Source organism: Thunnus albacares, chromosome 14 (genome assembly GCF_914725855.1).
Source record: "Thunnus albacares chromosome 14, fThuAlb1.1, whole genome shotgun sequence".
NCBI classification, from domain to species: Eukaryota; Metazoa; Chordata; class Actinopteri; order Scombriformes; family Scombridae; genus Thunnus; species Thunnus albacares.
Window position 1 is genome coordinate 2,361,581 of NC_058119.1, and position 24,417 is coordinate 2,385,997.

Genomic DNA, 24,417 nt, shown 5'->3' on the forward strand with positions numbered 1-24,417 from the left:
CACATCATGTCGAAATTGGTTATAAAGCTTTCAATAATACTTGTTGCCCAACATAGAAATGAGAAATTCTCTGGAAAAATCTGTATTACTGCTGCACTAACCTGACTTAAAATGACATTCAGCTTCATTTACAGAGAGCACTTAACAAGAGATCATGTTTTTACTGTCTTATCTTTTACTGCCTCGCCTCGCCTCGCCTCGACTTTTACAGTTTCATAACCAGTGGAAATTACGTCCTCAGCTGTGTTACATGTATTCTCCACTACTCACAAACTATTTCAGGCCGATGTGAAATCTAAAATTTCCCAGTGATTGCAAAGTCATGACTGCTACTACTCCTGTTATTACCTTTCGAAACCTCCCATTCAATTTGTAAAACTGTTATTAGTTTGACTTTCTTACTATTCACTTGCTTATTGATGCTAGTTAAAAAATGAGTGGTCATCCATCAGCATGTCACACTACCCAAAGCTTAAAAAAAAACATCCAGGAGCACACACATCAAGCCGTTGTGTATAAGAGGTATAACAGTCATGAAATTTATCATAACTTGATTCATAGCAACATGTATGAAAGAAAAATGAAAGACACACTTGTCTTTGTCTGTAGCCATATACATAATATATATGCACATTTGTACCACACGTTTCACAAATTTCAAGATATTTCACAACAACAGCACCAAAGAGCTTTTGATTGATTCCTCAACCCCGCTAATACATTCATTCATTCATTATTTTCCAGATATACTAATAATCTATTAATTACAGAAGTGAATAATTTACAATAAAATAACAATTTTAAAGGTACATTTCTCATTTCCAGTACTTTTATACTACAATAATTCCATTCAGTCTCCACATGCATCAGTCTGCCTAAATGGCTGTGGATTTTGAAAGTTTCACACAGGAAGTAAAGGTTATTATATTGTCTTAATGATTGAAAAACCTGTTACCGTCTTAGTGTTCAACAAAGCAAGCAGCTTACTAATGCTGAAAAGCTCTTCTTTAGGGCTGCCCCCCTTCAGCCACTCATTCCTGCGCTCACAGTATCTCCTGCACGGGATAGAAACTGTACACAAAAACTCTGAAAACTCACAGTGGTATTAAAATCACAGACAAAAAATAAAAACAAATAAAGTCAGGTACTGCATCTTGAAGACGAAAATGCCACAAAGTGAAGACTTCTGTTGAAAAATGTTCCAATCCTCACCAAACCATTGAGAAAACAACACTGAACAATTGAACCATCATACTGTATGACAACACCTTCTCTGGATTATGTTTTTGTTTGGGCCAAACTTAATACAAACAGATACACAAAAGATCTTTTTGTAAGCTGAATTTTCGCAAAGGCATCTGCATAAGCAACTTCAAATGCAACAGGTTTTGCGCTGGCAGCAGCCTTGCAGTGACCTTCAAGCAGAGGCACTCCCCCCCCCCCCCTCCCCAGATTCTATGTTGAGATACTGGCCTTGCTTCTTCATTCATAATGCTGCATTTAAAAAGTTTTCTCCGTGGATCTCACAAACTGTTGCACAAACTCGCTTTCTGTCTCTACAACTACTCACTGCAGTGACGTGCATCTACCCAACACAATGAAATAATAAAACACACTTGAGAAAGGAACCATCACTTTACACTTTCTGTCATCAATCCAATACTTCCCTGCTATACACTATGTTCTGCTTTCCTTTCAGCAGTGGAGCTTTTGTAGTGTGAAGCAGCCATATTCTCTGGGCTCCTCTGAATATTGTCATTTTGGATAAATAGATAGGACTAAACAATTGTTGAACAGAAATCTGAAAGATCCTACAATAATCTTTTCAGAATGTGTCTCTCTAAACCTGTGTAACAAAGTCCTATATGAACATTTTGTGCAAAATCTTTCCACCATGGCCCTGTCTTTGTTAGATGAGCTTGTGTAGGTCTTTGTTTTCTTCTTTGTACAAGGCGCCAGATGTGCAACTAGATTACATGACCTGCTACAGAACATGACACAGACAGATGAAAGAGACTCAGCAAAACAAACACAGTAAAAGCCAAGAAAACAACCAAAATGTGTCCAGAGGAAACATGAATCCTTCTATGTAAAAACAAAGGATCATTCCAGAATTTTCTTGTCCATGGATTCTTTGCCATTGGTCCGCGAGTAAGGCTCGAAGGCAGAGGAGCTCAGGTAGCGGGCAGAAAGTTCCTGCAGGTTGCCAGCCAGGGAGCCGGCCATGGACAGGGGGTTGGAGGAAATGCGGGTGGCAACACCACTGAGTAAGGAGGGCATGGGGAAGCTGAAGAGGCTGTGAGCTGCCGGTGAGCTCTGCAGGCCTGCCACTGTCCCTGAGCTGGTGACGGCGGGTAGAGGAGGGCTGCTGCCCGCCGTGCCAGTGCTGCCGCCACTGCTGCTGCTGCTGCTGCTGCTACTGCTGCCGTTGCTGGCCATGGCCATGGAGGGAGGGCGCAGGGCAGAGCCCAGCGTGCCGCTGCCGCAGTGAGGCAGGAGGCCCGGCAGGCCAGAAGGTGTCAGCAGCCGGCCCTGCTCAAGCAGTCTGAGGACACTGCAAGTTGCTGCTGTTTCTGAAACCACTGAACGCAGCTCAGAGTCTTTCCCCTGGTCCTTCTTCTGCTTAGTGCGCCGGTTCTGGAACCAAACCTTTACCTGTACACGCAGACAGATGACAGAAAGATCCTTTTAAGACACACAAATGCTTATATATATAGTTCATAGTTCATGTATTATTATACATTGCCTCTATGGGATAGGTTACAGAACAAAAATATTAATTCAAAACTCACTTTGAAAAAACTTCTATTGTTGTTGGTACAGCAGTAAAAAAAAACCTGTCCCGCAGTATTTCACTTTCATGGATACTTGCTGTATAAAGGCCTAAGATCATAGCATAGCATTAATCTGATAATCTCACTATTTGGAGATAATTGCACTATGAGCTATACAGTACAACAGTGTGTCTACACAGATTAAGTTGATTGCTTTTTCCCCAGCGCCTTTTGTTCGCAATGTGGTGCCTGTCCATCTCCCACCCCGCATACTACAATATACACTGTGTGTATACTAACCACTGTATGTATGCAGGGATGCTCATTCACTCAAACACACACGATCTACAAGGTAATGATTTGAGACTGTGATTGATCAAAAGCTGCAGTGATTTCATTAAGTCATAGGGAAGAGGGCACTAGCAGTTAATTCAGTCAAAACTTGCTCAGACAGCCCTTCATATGTAAAACACTTCTTAACTTTCTCAGACACTTACAGCACAAAAGATTGAAGCAGCAACTGAGATTGAAATAGTCTGCTTACTGCAGGAATGTTGCAGAGATTTAAAACCTCTGCATTTTCAGAAATTATATCGAACTAATTACAAACCAGAAAATAAACAATTAACAACAATTAACAATTAACAACATTGCTGGCATTGTTAATCGTTTAATCATTTACGTAAACTGTTAAGTTTAAAAATCCAAGTATTTCTTAGATCTGGCATCTCAAGCTTTTCTCTGTTTTATATAATTGTAAATTGATTATTTTTGGATAGGTAACTTTTTGGTTGGAGAAAACAACCAATATAAAGATGCCTATCACAAGATATGCCTCTTGTGATAATAAATATATGATTATTAAATAAATGATTAATTGTTTCATTGGAAAAATAATTGACATATGAATTGATTGTAAAATAGATGTTAGATGCAAACCTAATTTTGTTAGTCTACAGTATGTTGCTCTGAGATAAACTACCCATTTAAAAAAAAAAACTCATAAAATTTTGTTTACTGATCATGTAAATTTCCATTCTCTGCACTTCCAAATTCAAAATGGCCCCCTGTTCACTGTGACTTGAATCACCTGTGCCATCTTCAAGTCAGCACCATGGGATTCCCTGGCTCTGAGATGTAGGTTTAGCCTCCAGAATTCTATAGAACCACAGACAGACATTGAGAAATCCTAAATTGAAGATGGCATTTAAAAAAAAAAAATCAAAGATGGCTGCCATAATTGCAAGAAAACAACAGCATCTGATTGTTTTGTGTTAGTGTTTCTTGTAGTTCCTGGAAATGTAAAGATTCCTAAATCTCCACTTAATCTGGATGAAAGATATTATTATTGTAACCAAAAATGTAAGCTTCTCCATTTGTTTCAGAAATGCTGCATTTGTTGTAAATGTTTGTCACAGTTTTAAGATTCTGTCGGAAGCATGAGCAGTGTATATGAACCATTAAAAAAGGAAAAAAACTCAATCACTATATTCTCATACCTAAAGATGGAAAAAAGAAGGCAGCCATAGTGATATCATTGATTGAACTGCAGCAAGAACACCAACCTTGTAATTTAGCATGTTCAATCAAGTCATTCATCTGGCTCAACAGATCCATTTAGTTATTTTGACATATCTATTGTCCAACTTCACATAGTCTTTTTAATTGAATAAACGTCAAAACCGAAACAAACACAGGGTATTTCGAAGCCACTGTTTAGCTCTTATATGAATTGTACCTATAAGTCTCCTGTAATCACACCTGATTGCTCTCGTATTGCACAAATTGTACATGTACCAATCAGCAGCAAGCTCCAAGCTCAATATGTTAACTGGTCCAATCACATTTGAATATTTTTTCCTTCACTTCAGTAGGTGGTTTAACTCTTCATCAGCTGTTAACAACCATTTCACGTCAAGCAAAGGAGCCCTGCCGCTAAATCCAATACTTTCTGTTTCCAACGAAAAGATTGCTCAGTAGGAACATCTTGTTCATTTTAGAGGTGACATTCTCAGTGCAAAGAAAACAACAAGGTGAAGCTGGTAGCTCAAACAAAGATGATTAGGTGTGCCCACAGCCAAATGCTGTCAATTCCCTAATGTAACAACCTATGAGTGCCAAGGAACAAAATGTTAATTTCACCACGCTGTCATTAAAAGGCATTTCATCAGGACAAGAAGCAGACAATGGTAGAAAATTCTGAAGCCTTTGTCCTGCCTAAAAAGGGAGCAAAGGTTGTTCTCTATTACCTTTATGCAAGCAAAATAACATCTTTACACACTGAATTAAGTTTTGAATTTATCTGAAAAGAAAAGCAGCGACTGTGTTTGTCAAATGACAAAGAGAAATATTAAAACATTTAAATATGTAAAGTTAAAGCAAACAAAAGGGTAAAATTTACACATCTCTTATTTTAAAAAAAATCAGTAAGAGAAAAACCTTGAAGTTGTCGGTTATGGTGTCATTTTGTGAGAAAAGTTTGACCTCTTGCAGACCTCCACTCAAGGTCAACCCCCTTTAACCGTGTTGAAAGCCACAACACATTAGCACCAAAGACGAAGGTGATGGCAGCGTTTGCCGTTTTGCACATTTTAAAAAAATAAATAAATAGATTAATAAAACTCCAGCTTAACATACACCAAAGCTCTGAAGCAGAGCGATGAGGTTGCCTCAAGTCCAAATCATACAGGGTAACCGGGTGACTTGCTTTGGAATCTGGTGTCAAACACAGAGTGCAAATGCAGTTCACACACGGCGGACTCTGCGTGACCTACTGCTGACCCCACACACAGACATGAGGAGGAAGTCTGCACTTTTTTTCACGGCAACTTTCATTTTAGCAGCTTTAGGCAATAACATCAAAAACCCCATAAGGTCTCTGACAAGATATAAAATGTATTAAGCAGGCCAAATGTATTTTAACCTTTACTTTAAAGGGACACATACTGCATGATTAGAACTATTTCTGTGGCTAATACTTAAAGGCCCAATCCGTGATCCAAATATAAACCAAAGGTCACACACACATTTAAATCCAGAAGACCGAGTTAATGCCAGCACTGCTACATTAACTGACAGGTTATAGAACACAAGGACTACCTTGTATTGCTGATGCTGTTAAATGTTAGTTTACGTCAGTATTGCTTCTAAAACAGGCCTATAGTTTTAATTATGATCAATAGAGAAACACAAAGTATTTATTTACATTTTTAACTTCAACTCTGTAATTATATACGTGAATGCACCTCTAAATGATATTGTAAAATAACGGTTGTAATCAACAAAGAATAATAATCAACAAACTATATATTCATGTCTGGGCTTAGAAATGAAATTTAAAAAATTTCAAAGGTAAAATCAAAAAGCAGGTGGTTCTAATATTCCATAGCCTGAGTTTGATGTTAAAATAGATTTTAGTATTAGGAGTAAAAAGGTAGGCACAAAAAGGCAAAGAAATGAAATTCACACTACAGTTTACATGATTGCTACAAAGACATCCACCACCCTTTGCACATACTTTTTTTTTTTCAGTTTACATGGAATAAATGTATAAATGTATAAAGGATTTAGAAAGGTACATTCACAATGCATACATACCTGAGTTTCAGACAGATTGAGCTGGCGGGCTAGTTCTGTTCGCTCTCTCCCAACGACATACTGGCACCTCTGAAACTCCATCTCTAACCGGTAGAGCTGCTCTGCGGTGAAGGAGGTGCGGGTTCGCTTGGGCCGGTCCAAATCCAAACCCTTCGGCAGGATAATCTCTCGAATCGAGCCTTTAGCATCTGCAACAATGAATACTTTGAATGAACTGAGCCAAAGAGCACTAAGTAACAATTAGATAAAAGATACATGTAAAAATATTATTATTATTAGAGTAAGCGGAGTAGTAGAGATACTGAGAATTCATTTTAATAAATGAATGTTATGAAATTCTGAATTGTAGAAATTTTATCCAGTAAAGTGGAAGTTTCACAATTTACTTGGAGACATATGCTGTTTGTTTAAATAATGCATTACATCAATAAGCTTACAACACCCTATGTTTTAAATATTTAAGGGAGAAAATATTAGTTGAAATTAAATACCATGGACAGAAAACACCAAAATGCTTTTCTTTTTTATGAATTAAATTGAGATATCTTTAGATATTTTTGATGAGTTATTCAAAGTGTTTAGAAATGTATACCCCTAATAAGAAAAAAATTGCACAAAAATGTATTAAATAAAAATGAATGAAATGTGTTCCATTCATGTCTGTATGTTAACACAAAAGAGGAATTAGAACAATGTGTGTTGTCCTCAAAATTATTTTCACATCACTCCAGCCTCTGCTTAAGAGGTGAGTGCAGCTTTTTTTAGAAGCTAGTATTAAATTTACCATAATTTCAAATTATGCGAAATAAAAGTAGTTTGAATGCTGCAATAAATTAATAATCATTTTATTATTGACAAGACACACATGTTAAATGATTGATGTCCAATAAAATATTTAAACAGAACAGAATATATTTCTGTACATTCAAGTCAGGAAGGCTTCTCTGTCTCATTATATCCTGTGAAACTAATTCCATGTTTTTGGTGTTAAGTTATATTTATTATAGTTATATATTTTTATATTTGTTTTCATACACTCTCAGTGTTTGGCCAAAACTGCACGAAGAAAATTACATTAATTACTTTCTGTGTACCTGACACTCATACATACAATTCCACATATGATTTCTTGACATTAAACATTTTAATATTAAATATTTTTCTGAATCTACTTGCATTCATTTAAATATAACCAAGGAAAAATAAATCAATTGTTCATTTTAATAACAATAATAACTAATGCAAACATTTTACTTTCTCTTTCTCTAAAATAGGTATTTTGTAGATATGAAATTATACATTTTAAAAAATAATTTTAAATTATTACTTTTGTTGTTTACAAAAATCTAGTGACAACAATGAAAAAAATCACAGTGGTCATGCGATAAGTATGGGCCAACATCAAAAATCTCTCTCTTTTTTTCCTACAACTGTTCGCTAAAAAAAACAAGAAAACAAAGCAAAAAAAACTCCCAGGGGTCACTTTGTATTTTAAATGGGTTCCATAAATGTGAATAAAATAAAACAAAATTATAACTAACATTCAGTTTAAGGGGACATTTTGCTATTAACTTTAACTTTAAAGTTCAGTGAAATTTTGTAATTAAGGACAATCTGATTCAACTTTCTCCACTACTGTCTGTTATTAGAGAGGCTTCATTTTAAAACTTGTTGTTAAAGGCACTCTCATTTCCCTGATTCTAAAACGGCTGCCAGGCAGTACTAAGGGTCTAACAACAGTTTAGACTATGTTTCCTCAGATGGATGTGTATGATCACCAAAGTGAGACACTACAAATTCTTAAAAAAAGCCACCAGATTTACCTCGAACTAGTATTCTCCGACAGTAGTCTGGGTCCCCTGTGCTCCCCCTGTTCTTCTCGCAGTTGTCCACGGTCCCAGAGGGGGAAAAGGAGTCCTGCTGCTCCTTGAGGAAGCTTTTGGACAAGCTGCCATGGGAGTCCTTGCCATCTTTCCCCTCCTTTAGTCCATTCTTCAACACCATCCCTTCCGTCTCTTGGTTGTACCTGACCTCCATGCTCAGCTTATCCTCTTGGACCTGCAGCTTGTCCGCCTCTTTTTTTCCTTTGTCAGGTGGAGAAAAAAAGGAGATTACGGAGAACACGGAGCACCAGATCGTCTGGATAGTGTGGGTTTTAGTTTCAAAACAGCACCTTTCAGCAGGGTAGAGTCAGCTATCTAATGTTCAGTGAAATACTTCCGTCACCCGACCAAGGAGCCCTATTATCGCTGACCAAACTCCCCTGCCCAATGATCATGGACTTCTCAGTGAAACTCGCCAGTAATTCAATGCCCCCCTTTCCTCATTACATAGACATCAGGCTGATAGATGATCTCCAAATAATCAGAGCCATGGATGCGCACTCGCTGTTCCAATTGATTACGGTAATTTTGCTGCCTCCACATTTGCGTAACCTCATGAATACACTAAATTGTTTGGGGAAATAGATCAGGTCTTGATGGAGGGGTTTGCTCGTCCCGTCCCCCTCAGTTTGCCTGCTCTCAGCCCAGGGAATCAAGACAAATGATTGGTCTCGTCTCGCAACCAAGCCTCCCTGAACCCCACATGAACGCACACAATCACAGGGATACGACTCTTCCAGACCTTAAAAAAGTTCCTGGGTGCTTCATTCTTCCGTCCACAGAACACAGCCAGCCATTTTTCCCCCGACTTTTCACAGCGCACCTGATTGCCGCAGCATGTCAGCGAACTTTGATCCCGTTTCCCTTTGGCTCTCTCGCCAATCAACGGAATTCTGCAATGTGAGGATCTCACCACTACCGCTATTGTATGCAAGAGACACTGGGAGCGAGCCAGAGAGAGAGGAGAGAGAGAGAGAGAAAGGTGAAAAGGATAACGAACAAATCCACGTTGATCAAAATTTATGAAGGCAATGACGCCCCGGCTACAGTGAGCAGTGCACAACGCCGGGCTGTGCTTTTACAGGAATTGTGTAAAAGTTTCCTGTGTCGTCCTGTGTTCATTCAGCGAGCTACGCAGAGCAACCCAGAGAGGTCCTGGACACTAACGCCACATCCTTCAGTAATCAAATGATTGCAACCCAGAAGCCATCTCCAGCTCTCATAATCTTAACCTGCGCATTTGAAAAAGACAAAAAAGGGGAACAAAACTTGTCATTAGTGCCTAGGCTGCCTACACTCTCTCTCACACACGCATACCCCTGGAATGGCCCCTACCTCTCTCCACCACTCGCCTTCCAGCCCACTACCCACCCACCCAACCACCAACTCTTAGCTATTTTCATTGTCAGTGCAACAACATCTCTGAACACAGCAGTGGCCAGTAATCCAATAAGACCATTGATTAGGCCACAATGATTCAATTCAAACCAGTGGCCTAGTGCAAGGAACATTCTCTGGCCCTTCTTGTCACCTTAGCTGGCCAGAAGCCCTCTTCAAGCTGCCCCCCTCCCTGAGTGCCATTCATGTCTTTATGGGAAACAGAGAGGGAAAGGAGTGAAAGATGGCAATTATCTAATTGGACTATTAACAAACAATTCTGCGAGTGTGGCTGCCCGGCAGCAGTCTCGGGGTGGGTTTAAGGGCCGCATGTTGGACTAACTTTATTCACTGAGTGTTTGGGGAGCTGCTGCTTGGAGTGGGGCAGGGTCCATTGTTTGAGAAAGGTAAAAAGGAGGCTAAAAAGGGAGCGACTGAAGGGGACCTGGGCTTCTCAAGCTGTGGTGCAGAGCCCCAGCCTGGGAAATAGATTGAGGACGCAGCGTCTTGGCCTCTCAGCTACACACAATAGCTGAGGAGGAAAGGCTGATGTGTTCAGCTTCTATGTCACAAAAAATATCACACGCTCAGTGTGGCATTGTGGAAAGCATAGTGCATGTATACTGTTTATCAGCATGTACTTACACACAGTGTTCAAAGTAATATGCACAGATTCCACTGTGCTTCAAATAACATACTATTTATTTATGGAATGTAAAGCAGCTGATAAAATTTTGATCATAGTAGCTTCCTAAATCAGTCATTCCCAGCCTGGGGGTCGGTGCCCCCACTAGGGGTTATAAGATAACTGTCAAGGGGTCTAAAACTAAAAGGATGGGAAAGCAGCAAAAAGACATATTTCCCTATTTTTGCCCTTTTTCCTCTTATCTTTTCTTTTTCTTGTGAATTACTGGATAATTTGAATTATCTCAATAAAACTATTTTAAAAAAATCTGTTGAACTGGTCACAACTGAAATTCATATACAACCAGAGATTGGGAGTTTCAAGTCGACATTGCTTTGTTTTGAGGCATCACATACAAACAGTAGGCACATATACTGCAGTGAAAGTCCCTTGGGTGATATGAATAGTATATTAATTACCAAAAACATCAACCAAATTTCTATTCCAGGCTTCACTAACATGATACATGCAGGGAAGAGAGCTTTCTGGGTTTTTGCTTAACGATAAAGGCTTCCTGCAGCAGGCACATTGGATCAGCTAACGGATGATGATAATTTTGTTTTGTTTTAGTCAGTCGTAGGTAGTAGACAAGACAGATTGAGAAATTGAGAATATGCAGGGAGGTGTTGAGCAGCAGCAGAAAAACAGATATCCACACTAGGCCAGAAAGGTCTAAACCTACCAGTTTATCACTGTGTATTTAAACAGTACCAAGGTACTGTGTTACAGTAAGTCTCACCATTTATTGTTGTAAAATGTAGCTAGCGTAGTTTAGCTGCTAACAGTAGCTAGTCAGTGTTAATGTGGGGATGTTATTGTTTTCACTGACCCTTTTTACATATAAAAGAATTTCTCACTGGATTTATAGTTTATGTATCATGAAAATGATCATGTGAAAAGTTAATATATGAATCTCTTAGTTTCACAAGACTATATAGAATTTAGATTAGTTATATTAGTTAAGTGGGGTTGCCAACCTGCAAGTTTCTCTGTAAAGAGTAGAACAGTTCATTCTCAGTCTACTATTTGGCTGAATTTATGGAAATTATTGATCATTAGTTTACTAAGTTGGACTTTATCAGTGATTAAGTTACTTGACAGTCTGACTCAAGAATTTGGCCTCTGAATGAACACTTACAATATGGAAATCTTTGTTGTTTAATCTTGGGCTACCATGACTAGTAATTTTGAAAAACTTAGTTAACATTCTACAGGGGCTTTCATATATACAAAGGGAATGCCCTTGTGCATAATCTGCAAATCTGTGGTATGTCAGTATGGAGACAGATGATAGTGAGATGTTATATATTTCAAGGGGGTCCTTTTCAGAACTTGGCAGAGTAGCTGCATATAGAATGGGGGACAGGATAGAATAATATACCTCTAAATGGTACAGATATTTACAATTGTTTAAAACATAGATGATTATACTTGATATGTGTATGTTTACTATATAAATGTACTTGGGATCTTTATGTCAATATATAGATATAGATACAGTATATGTGCAAATATATGGGTATATACTGTAAGTTTTATCAAAGGTTTATATGGAATTGTAAGAATGTGATTATCTCATAATATTAATATCCTGAGGATAATGTACAATTACAAGTTTATGTTTTAAAATCATACTCTGCATGTTACTTCATGCACATGTCTGTTCATTATAAAAGGTAAAATATTATAAACTGTATGTACATGATTTAGCTATTAGCTACTTTCAATCTGCAGTCGAAGATAAAAAATAACATTGTAGAAGCATTATTTCACTTTCAAAACAGGCTGCTATATGCATGTTGAATTTTCATATTGCAATTATAGCATACAATATACAAAAGATGTTGGTAATTTTTAAATTTTTAAATATCTAGCATTCTCAGGAGAGTTTTGCAGAAACTGTCAGAAATGTATTTCTCTTCCAGTATTGGCTGTATTTGAGAAATGCGTGCTTCTATAGTAACATTAATGATCGAACATCTGAAAACAGTAGTTTGAACAAAAACACAACCCTGAAGTTATGTGGCTCGAACCACTACTGTGTAGCTGTATTTTAGCAGTGGAATCACTGTAAATTTCTGGTCCTAGAATATCTACCATTTTCAGAAAACACATTAGCCATAACACTGGAATTAGAGGCTACCTAGTGTCTTGACCATCTATGTATGTAAGTATAAGTTAACAGAATAGCATGTATAATGAAGCCTAATTTAAGAAATACAATTTTTTTTTACAGGTTTGCAGTTGACTTTGACAGTTACTTTGACATAATTTGTGTATTTTCTAGCAAATTTGTTATGTATTATCACTCCCAAAAATTTGATTTCAGACACTTTTGTTGTCTGCGTTGTTTATCACACGTTTTCGGGTTGCCAATGACTATGAATTCAGTCTCATTTAAATGTATTAATTAAAAATCAAAGCAACTCTTTAGAAGTATCATTATTTCAGTTCTTACTACAGCAAAATAAATGTGTATCATCTGCAAATAAAATCAATTTTGATGATTTGTAAACTTTAAAATTACCATTAATCTGCAAAAAATAAACATTAATGGTCCTAACACTGAGCCTTGGGGAACCACAAGTAACCTTTAATAATTTTGAATTAATATTATTTATCTGAACATATTTATTCCTGTTTTCTAGGTAGCTACTTAACCAAGAGTGTGCAACCTCTCTAAAGCCATATGTTTCTAAAAATTTTAAGCCATGGTCAATAGTAAAAATTTAAAAAATGACATTTTTAGAGTTCAAGAAATACCTCCACTGTATATTTATAGTTTTCTGTTGAAGTTGATATTTCCTCCACCAGTTCCATTAGTGTCAATGAAGTAGTCTTGTTTTTCCTAAAATGACATTGACCTTTTTTTTTTTTTTTACTATGAATTATTTAATAATAAAATGATACAGGAATCCCCAGTAACAGATCAGATATAGAATTTCTTCTCTAAACAAATAACCTCTGTTTTCGTCCTGTGGGAGACTGAACTCCGAGGTATTACAGCTTCAGACTTTGTTCCATCTACTCATAAATGATAATTACACATCAGCCACGCATTATTTAATATTATTGTAAATTGTATTGTAAATCTGTGCTGCAAAATGGCCTTCATAATGTAATATACTTACAAAATTATACTGTAGTATGACACATCAGTGTTTGACTGAACCTTAGCCTTGGTAAATATGGCTGATGTGGGGTATAGCCTTGTCTTTCATCCAATCCAATATAACACAAGGTTGCCTTCAACTGAACTTCAATTCTTCCTCAATCAAATCACATAGTCTGACAAACAAAAATGCAAACGATGAATCCACAGGGCTTGAATATATATGTGTATTCCTTCATGTGTATTTATACTTGAAGCATCCAACTTTGGAGGCAAGTGTCCTCCCACATACACACAAACAAATCCAGAGCTCTGCAATGGTCAAATGATCACCACAGGCCAGCCGTGAATCACCAGCATTATCATCACTATTACAGTCATCATTTTAACACAACAAGGCTTCAGTGACATTCTTTGAAATACTGAACAATGTGCCGTACTGTAATGTGACCCTGCTCGGACCAGTTTTCATTATTTCAAAACCGGAAATTAGAGTTGTTCTCCAAACACATTTATTCTCTGGTTAGGAATAAATGTGTCCCAGGAAATCAAATCAAACCTAAACTGCTCAAACTGACCTGACAGAATGAGGGGTTAGAATTTCAAGTTATTTCTAGGGAGGAAAATGGTTACTTTTGTTGCAGGACATGCTGAGATGCCTGCATGTTTATTTATAATGACTTCTCTTTTGCAGTAGCATACTGTGACTGTAGCACACATAAATAGTCAGTTAACACAGTGCAAAGCAAACTGAGAAACGACTATGTGGCTAATGCACTAATAAAGCTTACTGTAATTGCTATAAGTTGGCTCTTTGTGGTCCCGTTATTAGGACCTAGAGCTACTTGGCATTTTGTGGCAAAGCCTTTTAGGTTCTCTAATACAAGGTAGGTTGCTGTGGAGAGCCCAGGCCTTGGAGAGCCTTGATGTCTGAGCGACAACATGGTAACTCAAGATGAATGGTTACATTCAAAGCCCTGCTTTACATTTACAAATGTGGTGATTATGTTCCAAAGTAAGAGAGCAAGCTGTTCTTGAACCCTCTAAATAAAAAGCTTGTTTCCATCTATGGCACAGGGCTACATTGGCAGCTGAGCTCAAAAATTGTTGAGCACTGATGGTTTTCATTGCAAGCTTGGAATTTTTCTTTTTCCCCTTTGGTTCAAAATCCTTGGTGCCTAATAAATATCGAGTGCTTGTAGTTACTGATGGTGTTGTGAAAACAAACTTTCCTACCAATTAAACTTCATTGGAGCTGTTGAAGTTTACACATTATGCGGTGGCTTTAACTCTGAGCGGTTTTGACAACTGAGCTAATAATTGGGATTAATTGTTGTGTGTGTTGGTTTCTGCTGTAGGAACCCTATGTTCTCAGGCCAGTGACAACTCTATTGTTAATAGGCACTGAGAGCTTCCAGATCATCTGTTCAGCTAATGTGCTGTAGACAAGGCAAAGGCTTAGGCTGTATCAGTGCTGTGGTGACTGGACCAGAGTGTGCAAATGTATAAATGTCTATGTTGGAGGTAAATCTAAACAAATCCAATGAAAGGTCTCAAACCAACAACAAATCGATCTACTTAAAGTATTCTGTGTCTATCAAAGCCTAATATATCTTATTCCTCTGTGTCATAGAGCTCCATTGTTGTCCAAAAACTATTTAAAACACATTAGTGAGCCACACTGTTGCACTGGGTGACATGTTCCTTCATTACAATGAACACATTGTAGTTTATTTTGACTCAATACCACACACACCATCCTGCTGCCAGAAATACTCACTAGAGCACCAAATGTGGATTCATCCGCCGCTGATAATAGCCCCAAACACATGCACTATTACCACCTGAGTAATGTTTTGCTAAAAACTACAGTGCCCAGCTGTTTTAGGAAATTACATAACCCTTTTGTTAGCCTACTAGCAATGCCTCATGATGGACTACAACACATGTTGCTTCTCTTGTTTGTCTTTTTTTAAAATCTGCCTGAGCAGTGCTTCATCATGATGTCAGTCAGTGTCATGATGTGACACTGCAATGATTTGAAGACTCTACCAAATTTCCTTTTGAGCTCTATTAGGTCAGTTGATACTGCATGGGACATCTGTGCAAACAGTGCGTGTTTTAAGAAAATGAAAACAAATGGACTCTCTGGACAGTAAATTGTATAATCGCAGTGGTTCCAGCCTTTATTTTCCTTATTGGCTGTCAATGATAATGAAATAAACAATTATATTGCTTTCCCTCAAGGTTTGGTGTTACATCCAAACTTTTGATTTGCTCAGTGTAGTTTTAATAAGGTTCAATGGGCATTTGTAATAGGCAGTCTGTCTTTAAATATGCTGTCCACTGCTCTCCTTCACTGATATCACGACTTAAGCTCTTTTACTTAATTTTAGAAATGTCCACTTTCTTTGACCCCCCCACCCTCCACCTCCTATGTTTTGTTTTGTTTTGTTTTGTTTTTTGTGCTTGTGCTCTTATGGCAAGAAATAAAGAACAATTGTAAAATCATTCTTCAATATTTACAAGTAACATGTAGTTAAATACAAGGTTTGGGAGTTTTATAAGGCAGCTAACGTCATCATCTATAGTTTCCTAATTAGCCCAGTTTCCAGCAGCTTGGCTCAACCGGTTCTCACTGCATGTTTTCCAGGCTTAAATCTTACATCAGCAAATTGTCTTATCTTCTAACATTATAATGTGGAACAAAGACATTTTGTGCAGAAAATCCTTTTGTTGATAGAAATGTGACTAATGTATAGCTCAGGGGTCATTTGTATTTATGGCAGTACGTGTAATTTTGTCCTTTAAAATATCTCACTGCTGTTGTACTAATCTGCTGTTGACAATACAATATTTTAAGTGTGACATACCAGACAGCCTAAAACCTGCAACAAAGCCTTAGCAGTAATTGATTTTTTTCTGTACATTCTCTGTGAGTAGTTTTAGATAACACTCTTTTGTCCCACAGACAGCGCCTTGCTGTAGTAATTGTCACAGGTGTAATTTGAGCAGTTCTTTGTATCTCTGCAACAGTTACATCCCCATTGGCAGTCGTACTGTGCATCGAGACTAAAACGTGCGGGGAACAATGGAAAGCATCATAAAAGCTTTGAAAATAAATCATGTTTTTTCTTCCCTTCTCTCACCACTCAGCCCACCATTTGTCAAACCACAGATGGATTTTTTTTTTTTTTTTTTATCAGGGCAAATCTTTTGGGAGTGTTTGGAAACACGGTAGGCTTGACTCTGAAGCCGTGTTGCTCTCTGTTTAACCTCATTTTAACTGTATTTGATGATAAAGAATTATAGCAGATTATTCCTGCTGGGAGCAGTAGCGATTACAAGTAGCATACAGCTGTTGAACAGTAGCCTCTAAGAAACCAGCATGTTGGGAGTGAGGACCTATGTACTGGCATTGGACCAGTCACTCTCAGTCTCTTCCTTTCTCTCAAATTGTTTCTTTCTCTGTCTCCACAACAAGCTCAGGGAATGAGAGCACAAAATGGCACAGTCTCACAAAGAATCAGTATATAATAACTTATGGAATGCTCAGAGAAAAGAAATATTTCAAGCATGAATTAACAAGCATTAGAGTGCTATCCTTTATTTATCTTATTGTCAGCAAATCCCATGAAAAGCCAAAACAAATAATGTTAGTCTGTCTATCAATACCTTCTGACTCAGCTCCAAGCCCAGTGGTTCCTACTGAAGGCGTAAATCTTTAAAAACAGGACACAAATATATCATCTCTATTTTTTTTTTTTTTTTTTTTTTTTAAAAGGCTCAGTAATTTTGTATAGCAGCTAGTCACTGTAGACTTTATCACACATTACTCAAGCAGGAGAAAAATAGTGCATTTTTTGGGACTATTTTCTGCAGCGGATTAATCCACATTTGATGCTCTAGTGAGTATTTTCAGCAGCATGTGGAATTGAATCAAAATAAATTCCGGTGTGTGTGTGTTCATGGTAATGGAGGAACACGTCAGCCTTATGCTGAATCCAAATAATTTAACATTTATACAAAAAACTAAGCTAAACTTAACTAAACAGGTGTGGCAGCATTTTTGTTGTTATTTGATAAAAATTTAATTTTGTAACATTGACATAGAAAATAGGGCTTTCACCACTGATAGATGTGGGGTCAGGAAGGTTCAGAACCACTGATTTTGTGAAGCAAATGATGTTAGTGTTAACATGAAAGTACGAGCCACCACTAGCTTTTAGTAACTGATTAGCTATTACACAAATTAAATGTGTTTGTGAAAGGACTTAACAGTTGACTATATTACTAAAATGATTGTAGCATGTTAGCTACAGTAGCTAACACAGTGAATTTATATGAAGACTAAATAGGATTGATGTACCAGTTGGAAAAAACTACGAAAGAAAGAACAAAAAATTTTACTTTACGTGTAAAGTCAATTTTTATTTACATAGCCCAAAATTGCAAATCACACATTTGTTTCAGAAGTCTTTACAACCTGTATCCACTATCCTTACACCCTTGATTTGGATAAGGAAAACCTCCAAACAAAAGCCCTTTAATGGGGAAAAAGGGGGAGAAACCTTAGGAAGAGCAACGGGGGAGGGATCCCTCTTCCAGAGCACAAAGACATGCAATAGATGTGTGTGTACAAAATGGACAGAAACAACAATAGTAAAGTTACACCATGGAGAAAAAGAATGATAATATTTGGTAATTAAAGTGCAAAAAGAAGATGTCAAGCAACTTCCATTGGCCCCCGAAAGCCCCTCTTTAGCATGAAGACCTGGACAGAGGACAGACTACACACACACACACACAAATACTGTAAGAGGTAAAGCTAAAAGGACATCATTCACACACAGAGACAGAAGAGTCAGATGGATGAAGCTGTTAATTGCAGACAACACAAGCTATAAGAACAGTTTTTATGAGATCTCTCTGCTCTTCCATGAAAATATATTGATATTGTGGATGCCTGTCAGTTACAGCACAACATATTTTCTTGGAGGATGGATCATTTTTACGCAGCAGGCCTACAGTATGTTTCCAGTAAATCGACTGCACACTGCAAGTTAAGCAATTATAAGGTGGTGAATGACTTAAGCAAACATAGCTGCACAGCAAATCCCAAAGACAAGGACAGGGCAAATACAATCAATGACAGTAACCCAATGATCATGTGATTTAAACAAATTTTAAATCCATACTGTCTCGCCAGTGGCTGTAAGGGCACATCTCAAGTGCATTTTTGTCTCAAGTGCTGACATTCATGTGCAAAATAAAGGGATACAGATATCTCTCCTACCCAAATGTTGCTGTGATATCTTCTCACAGATGAAAGGCTGCAGAAGCACAACAATTAAAAGAGCTGAGAAGCTAAACTAGGGCATGAAAACATGATCATATTTTCACCGTCATATCACAGCTTGTAGTCAGTCATTTCCCTGCAGACGTTCAACATGAAAGCAGGGAAATCAATAATGGTATACAGTAGCACTTTGTTGTGAAGCAAAACCGAGCACTCACACACAAGCAACAATTTCATCAATCAGCAGGACTTCTGAACTATCTGTGTGCCAGGTTGCTGGGATCAAAGTGAAATACAGTGAGATGAAAAGAAATCATACCTGATGAATACTGGAAACAGACTCTGATTAAAACATATATCAGTTTTATAATACATGTGTATACATGTATATTGGGTGGCTGTGGCTCAGGAGGTAGAGCCTTCCACTAATCGGAAGATCAGCGGTTTGATCCCCAGCTCCTCCAGTCCGCATGTTGAATGTGTGTGTGAGTGAATGTGCATTCGATTAGATCCTGATGAGCAGGTTGGCATCTTGCATCAGTGTATGAATGTGTGTGTGAATGGGTGAATGTTGACATTTATTGTAAAGCACTTTGAGTGGTCAAAAGATTAGAAAGGCGCTGTATAAATGCAGTCCATTTACCATATATAATACTTGTGCAGCATTTACCCAAAAGTTAAAGTGTTTGAACATTCTCATACATCATGAACATAGCAAAGTCTTTCAGTCTGGTAATGTCTCGTCTAATCAAAACATCCTTTTCATTTCACTTCTGTCGTATAAAAGATGTCCTTGGAGCTTCATTAACTTTCAGTATTTAAAAAAAAAAATCTGTTTTTGCAGATGTGATGAACCAAACTCTGTATAAAGTCTAAGTACCTCTTATTGCTGAACTCTTGACACATATTTCTCATTAAAACTATGCACTTAGGTATGATCACAAAAGTTTAGAATGGAGGTGGTCGTCTTTATGATCTAAATAACTCTTGCCTGATCTGAAAGCTACTCTAAGAATAGTTTTAGAGTCACTAATTAACAGTCTAAGGTGTGTGTGTGTGACTTTCTAAATAACTGGTATTTCGCTTAAGAGTTGTGCTGAGAATAGTGAAACTTCATCTTATTTTTCATCACTTTACAACTTTAAAACATAAACAGCATTACGAATCTTTGGTTAGTTGTTTCAATTAATTTTTTGAAAAGGTTGTAATTTGATTTTTAACTAATTGGATGACAAAGAGACCAAAGTATGAATAATTAAACTTATCAGGGATTCATTTTGCCAACAACTGTTGCCATTTATGTTGTAAAAAAAATGAAAGTGAAAGTTGGGATCAGTCATACAGCCAGATGGTCCATTTTATTGTATTACCAGTGATGCATTATTCAACCTCACTCTGTTTATTGCAGTGCAATACAAATTTATTGACCACGGCAGTGGAAATTTATCATGTGACAATTTCACATTTAAATTGTAGTTTTACATTAAGAACTCTTCCTCGTTTTCCCATTAAATAGGTATAAACCCATGTTTAATTCAGACCTGTACATATTGTGCACAGTATGTCCGTGCATTGTTTGTTTAAGGTGTTTTTAAATTTTGTAGAAAAGCAAAATCCAAATCCCTCCAGTGCCACCCCAGTCCATGACGAAAATTTCGATTAGGCAAAACTTTTTTTCTCTCCTTTGTATTAATTCCTGTAACTATTCATTTATATTTTCTGTAAATGTGTTTTCCCTGAATGCTGTGTCAAAGCCTTCCCCAGACGGCCAGAATTGAATTCTGTGGGTAGAAAATACTAAATAACTTTATTATGTTTTTGATTGGATATAATTTTTATTGTCTGAAAGGTATTTTGTCAAAAAAAAAAAGACATCTGAATCAGCCTTCAGAACCTGGCATGTGTAATTTGTCCGTAATTGTAGAGTGTCTTCAGGTCGTTAAAACCTCCAAATTCCCAGACACAATACAGAGGACATGAAATCTGTGTTCTACATTGTAGCTACAGCCCTAATAGACCTCAAATGTGTCAACAAGATATTTATGATAGACACTATCTTGTCTCCCTAATCACAACATTACTGAAGTTGAAAGAAGAAAAATCTGGAGTATTGTTACAGGACTAAACCTGTGCCCCTTGCTCCATCTAACTGACAATATCTACGATGGATGAGCAAACATCTTGTTGGATTTACATGTAATCATACTCTGATTGACTATTCTCCCAACCCATAATCAAAAGACCAATTCACTGATGCTTGAATACATGTCCAATATAGATTTGCATATGAAGGCTAGGTTCTCGTGCCAAGCATTATTGGAAAGGAGCTGCTGGGACAGGGAATCAGTCTGCTGGGCAGTGTTGTAATGTTTCAGTAGCAGTTGAGATGTGTGACTGCCAAGCCTCTGGGGCCCTCATGTGGTCTTTGAAGGTAACACTGTCCAGGTTATTCAAAGGCTCAAAATATGAAGGATAACATTAGTCATTAGGTTTGACAGTAAACCTTGCCAGGGGAGCCAGGGGAGTGGGTCTAATCAAGCCTGCAAACATGTAAAGTTTCTCTTGGACCATGACTATAGAACAGTGTCACAAGCATAGACAGTCTTCGCTGTAACTTCAAGAACTGGATTGTTGACAGACAGCAGTTTTGTTTTGTACAGTAGTAAAAGACTAAGAGGGTGGAGATGATTCTAGAAAGTGAGCTGCTTGGGTTGTCCATGTAACTACTGTACCAGGTTTTTTAGGTCTTCATAAGACCAAGGTGGAAAGCCATCTATCTATATCTGGCCCTGTTTGACTATATTTCATAATAAAAGACTTGACACTTAAATCGTTTTCATTTGCAGAATTAAAGGATGGTTCACAATTTTTCAAGTCTGTCTTAAAACAACAGTCAGGAGCCCAAATTAAACATCATTGACACATGTTTATCTTGCTGTAATCATTCCTCCTGTTCATACTGACCATTAGAAGATCCCTTCATAATGCACTTACAATGTAAGTGATGGGGGACAAATCCACAGTCCTCCTTCTGTGCAAAAATGAATTTAAAAGTTTATCTGAAGCTAATATGAAGCTTCAGCGTCCAAATGAGTCAAATCAAGTAGATATCTTTCAACGTTTCAGTCTTTTTAGTGCAAAAGTTCCTCTTTTTGTTCCTATACTTGCACCACAGCTCAACAGGGAAACACTGTCTGAGGAAACACAAAGAGGGAATTTGATGCTAAAAAGACTGTAAATGTGTCAGATATCCACTTGATATGACTCACTCAGACTGATGAAGCCTCATATAAGCTTCAAATCAACTTTTCAATCATCATTTAATCCATCACTTACATTGAAAGGACGTGTGAAGGGGATCTTTTAATAGCCAGTATGAAGTCGATAATGTAATAATTTACCCATAATGTAATTAAATTTCTAAACCAATAATGCAATAACTTTTTGCACATAATATAATAAGTTATTACATTAATGGCTGGTTGTTACATTATTAGCTGGATTTTTTTTAAATCATAAAAATGTAATAACTGGAGCTGATAATGTAATAATATACTGATATCACTTTATTAAAGTTTTATTTATTGGCTATAAAGTGTCTCACTCCCATGACACTTACCCTTACTGTTGCCTCTTCAAAATAGCTGCTCAAAAACCTGACCACACCACACAATGTATTACCATCAGAATGCTTGCCCTATTTACATCCCTGACTATTTGAATAGTCATAACAAGCTCGACAAAGAGTCTATAACTGAAGCAAAAGATATCTATAGTTCATTCTTGAAGACGTTTATTTTCTTTGGCAGTCCCCATAATTGACCACTAGATGGCTGTTGATTGACAAGTTATCCAGTCATGTGACTCTGACATTAGGCTTTCTTCCTGTGTCTGCAAACTTCTGTCTTCCTTATCACACATACTGAAAGGTAATTAGTGATTTAATTTAATTTACTAAGTACAGTTTATTTAGGTGAGATTCATGCACATAGATTAACATTTCTTATATATTTAGTGTAAAAGGATATACACATTTATACAATTAGATATACAATTAGATCATTCTAATTAATTAGAATGATCAAATGTGCATGAATCATGGGATTAATTCACTAGTACAATCCTTGTTGCATCTTGGATTCACTGTAAATGGTCAATTCCTTGACATAAGCATCTCTGACTGAACCATCAGTAAGCCAGAGTACTAAATTCACCTAGTTTAACCTTATAAGTCCCGTATAATGGTTCTATAAAGGTCTTGCTTTTCATATTTTTTTATGTAATTTATCATTTTACTACTATATTTTTAAACATTCCAGTCCCAACTTACTTACTGTGGCAGTTTATCAGTGGTGAACTTTTCCAGTGAGAGAAACGCTTGTTATGGGCTCAAGCCTGTTTAATTTACATTATGAGATTTTTTCCTGAAATTTTGAATATTATGCATATCGCACAGTAGGAACTTGGCACATTTCTGTCTGAACTTATGAAATTTTGTGACAAAATGGCCTACAACAATGTAATGTGAATTGTTGCAGGCCATTTTCTGTTACAGATTTCACTACATTCAATTGACACACTTCCCACCACTTTACCATGGCATTGTTGCAGTGGTAAACGTAGGGGCTGCACTAAATGACTGTAGATACTAAGTGACAGCAGAGTGCTTGAATCCTTATGACAGGATTTTACTATATACCCCAAGTAGGTCTATCTACAGACTCACAGTGTCTACATGACACACCCACCCATGCTGTTACAGTGACAATATCGGGGGTGTGTGTAGTGTAGTGGGCTTGTCATATAGTAAAGTAGGTGTGTGTGTTGTGGGTCTGCAAGACTGCAGATAGACCTTTCTCATATACTCTCTCTGACCACAATGTGGTCAGCAGCGGCAGAGTGGCGCTGTCTGTTTTCTACTGGTTGAGTCCATGGGAAGTGGAGCTGTGGAATCGGATGTATGTATGTTGAAATAAACTAAAGATGTGTAATGTTAAGTTACTGTTTGACATCCTGAAACACCACCAGTCAGCACTTCCACGCAATTTTTATAACATGTGATTTCATTAAATCAGAGTTTTGCTTTGTGAAACATGACACTGAATTTATCAGAAGAACTGAGTGAATTGTGAAAAGTCTGTTTGATAAGAACTGCATGAAAAATTAAAGCAATATGGTTGGGAAATGAATGATATACAGTAACAAATTACTGTGTGCAACGGTGTGTGTTGCACTCACATCTGTGCAGCTGATCTGCTGTTAACAAGGCATAAAATTTATCTAGTCACAGAGTAGCCTACATGCTGTACTGCAATACACCGTGACAAACTGACAATGTCTTTTTAAACGTGTTTACCCTCAATGAATATTCTTCTTTCATAAATGTAGTGTTAATGGTGAAATCAGTTGAAACGGTCAGAGTAATACATATTTTGTGCATGCAAAATAAACACAATACTTTTTTTTTTTTTTTCCACAATTCAAACACACTCCTTCTAAATAACAGTGTGCCGTTGCTACAGTATGTTGTCATTTTTATTGTTTCTAGTTTTATCTTTTTTAGTTTTATCTAGGCCAGATTCTTTTTAAAAACCATCTGGCCTTAATATTGCTGTCATTTTCTGAAAGCAGGCTGGTCACATAAAACATGATAAAACCTGACAGTTTGACCGACAGACCGACTCTTCATA

General features: G+C 37.2%; 1 protein-coding gene across 1 annotated transcript; it reads right to left on the minus strand.

Annotated features, from left to right (window-relative positions):
* Positions 1-545: 545 nt before the first annotated feature.
* vax1 (ventral anterior homeobox 1) lies at positions 546-8,660 on the minus strand. Its single transcript, XM_044373312.1, has 3 exons — positions 8,195-8,660; positions 6,372-6,559; positions 546-2,655 (listed from the first exon to the last, which is right to left on the minus strand). Exons 1-3 carry the CDS (start codon positions 8,406-8,408, stop codon positions 2,104-2,106), a joined length of 954 nt encoding a protein of 317 aa, XP_044229247.1. The 5' UTR covers positions 8,409-8,660; the 3' UTR covers positions 546-2,103.
* Positions 8,661-24,417: the final 15,757 nt, after the last annotated feature.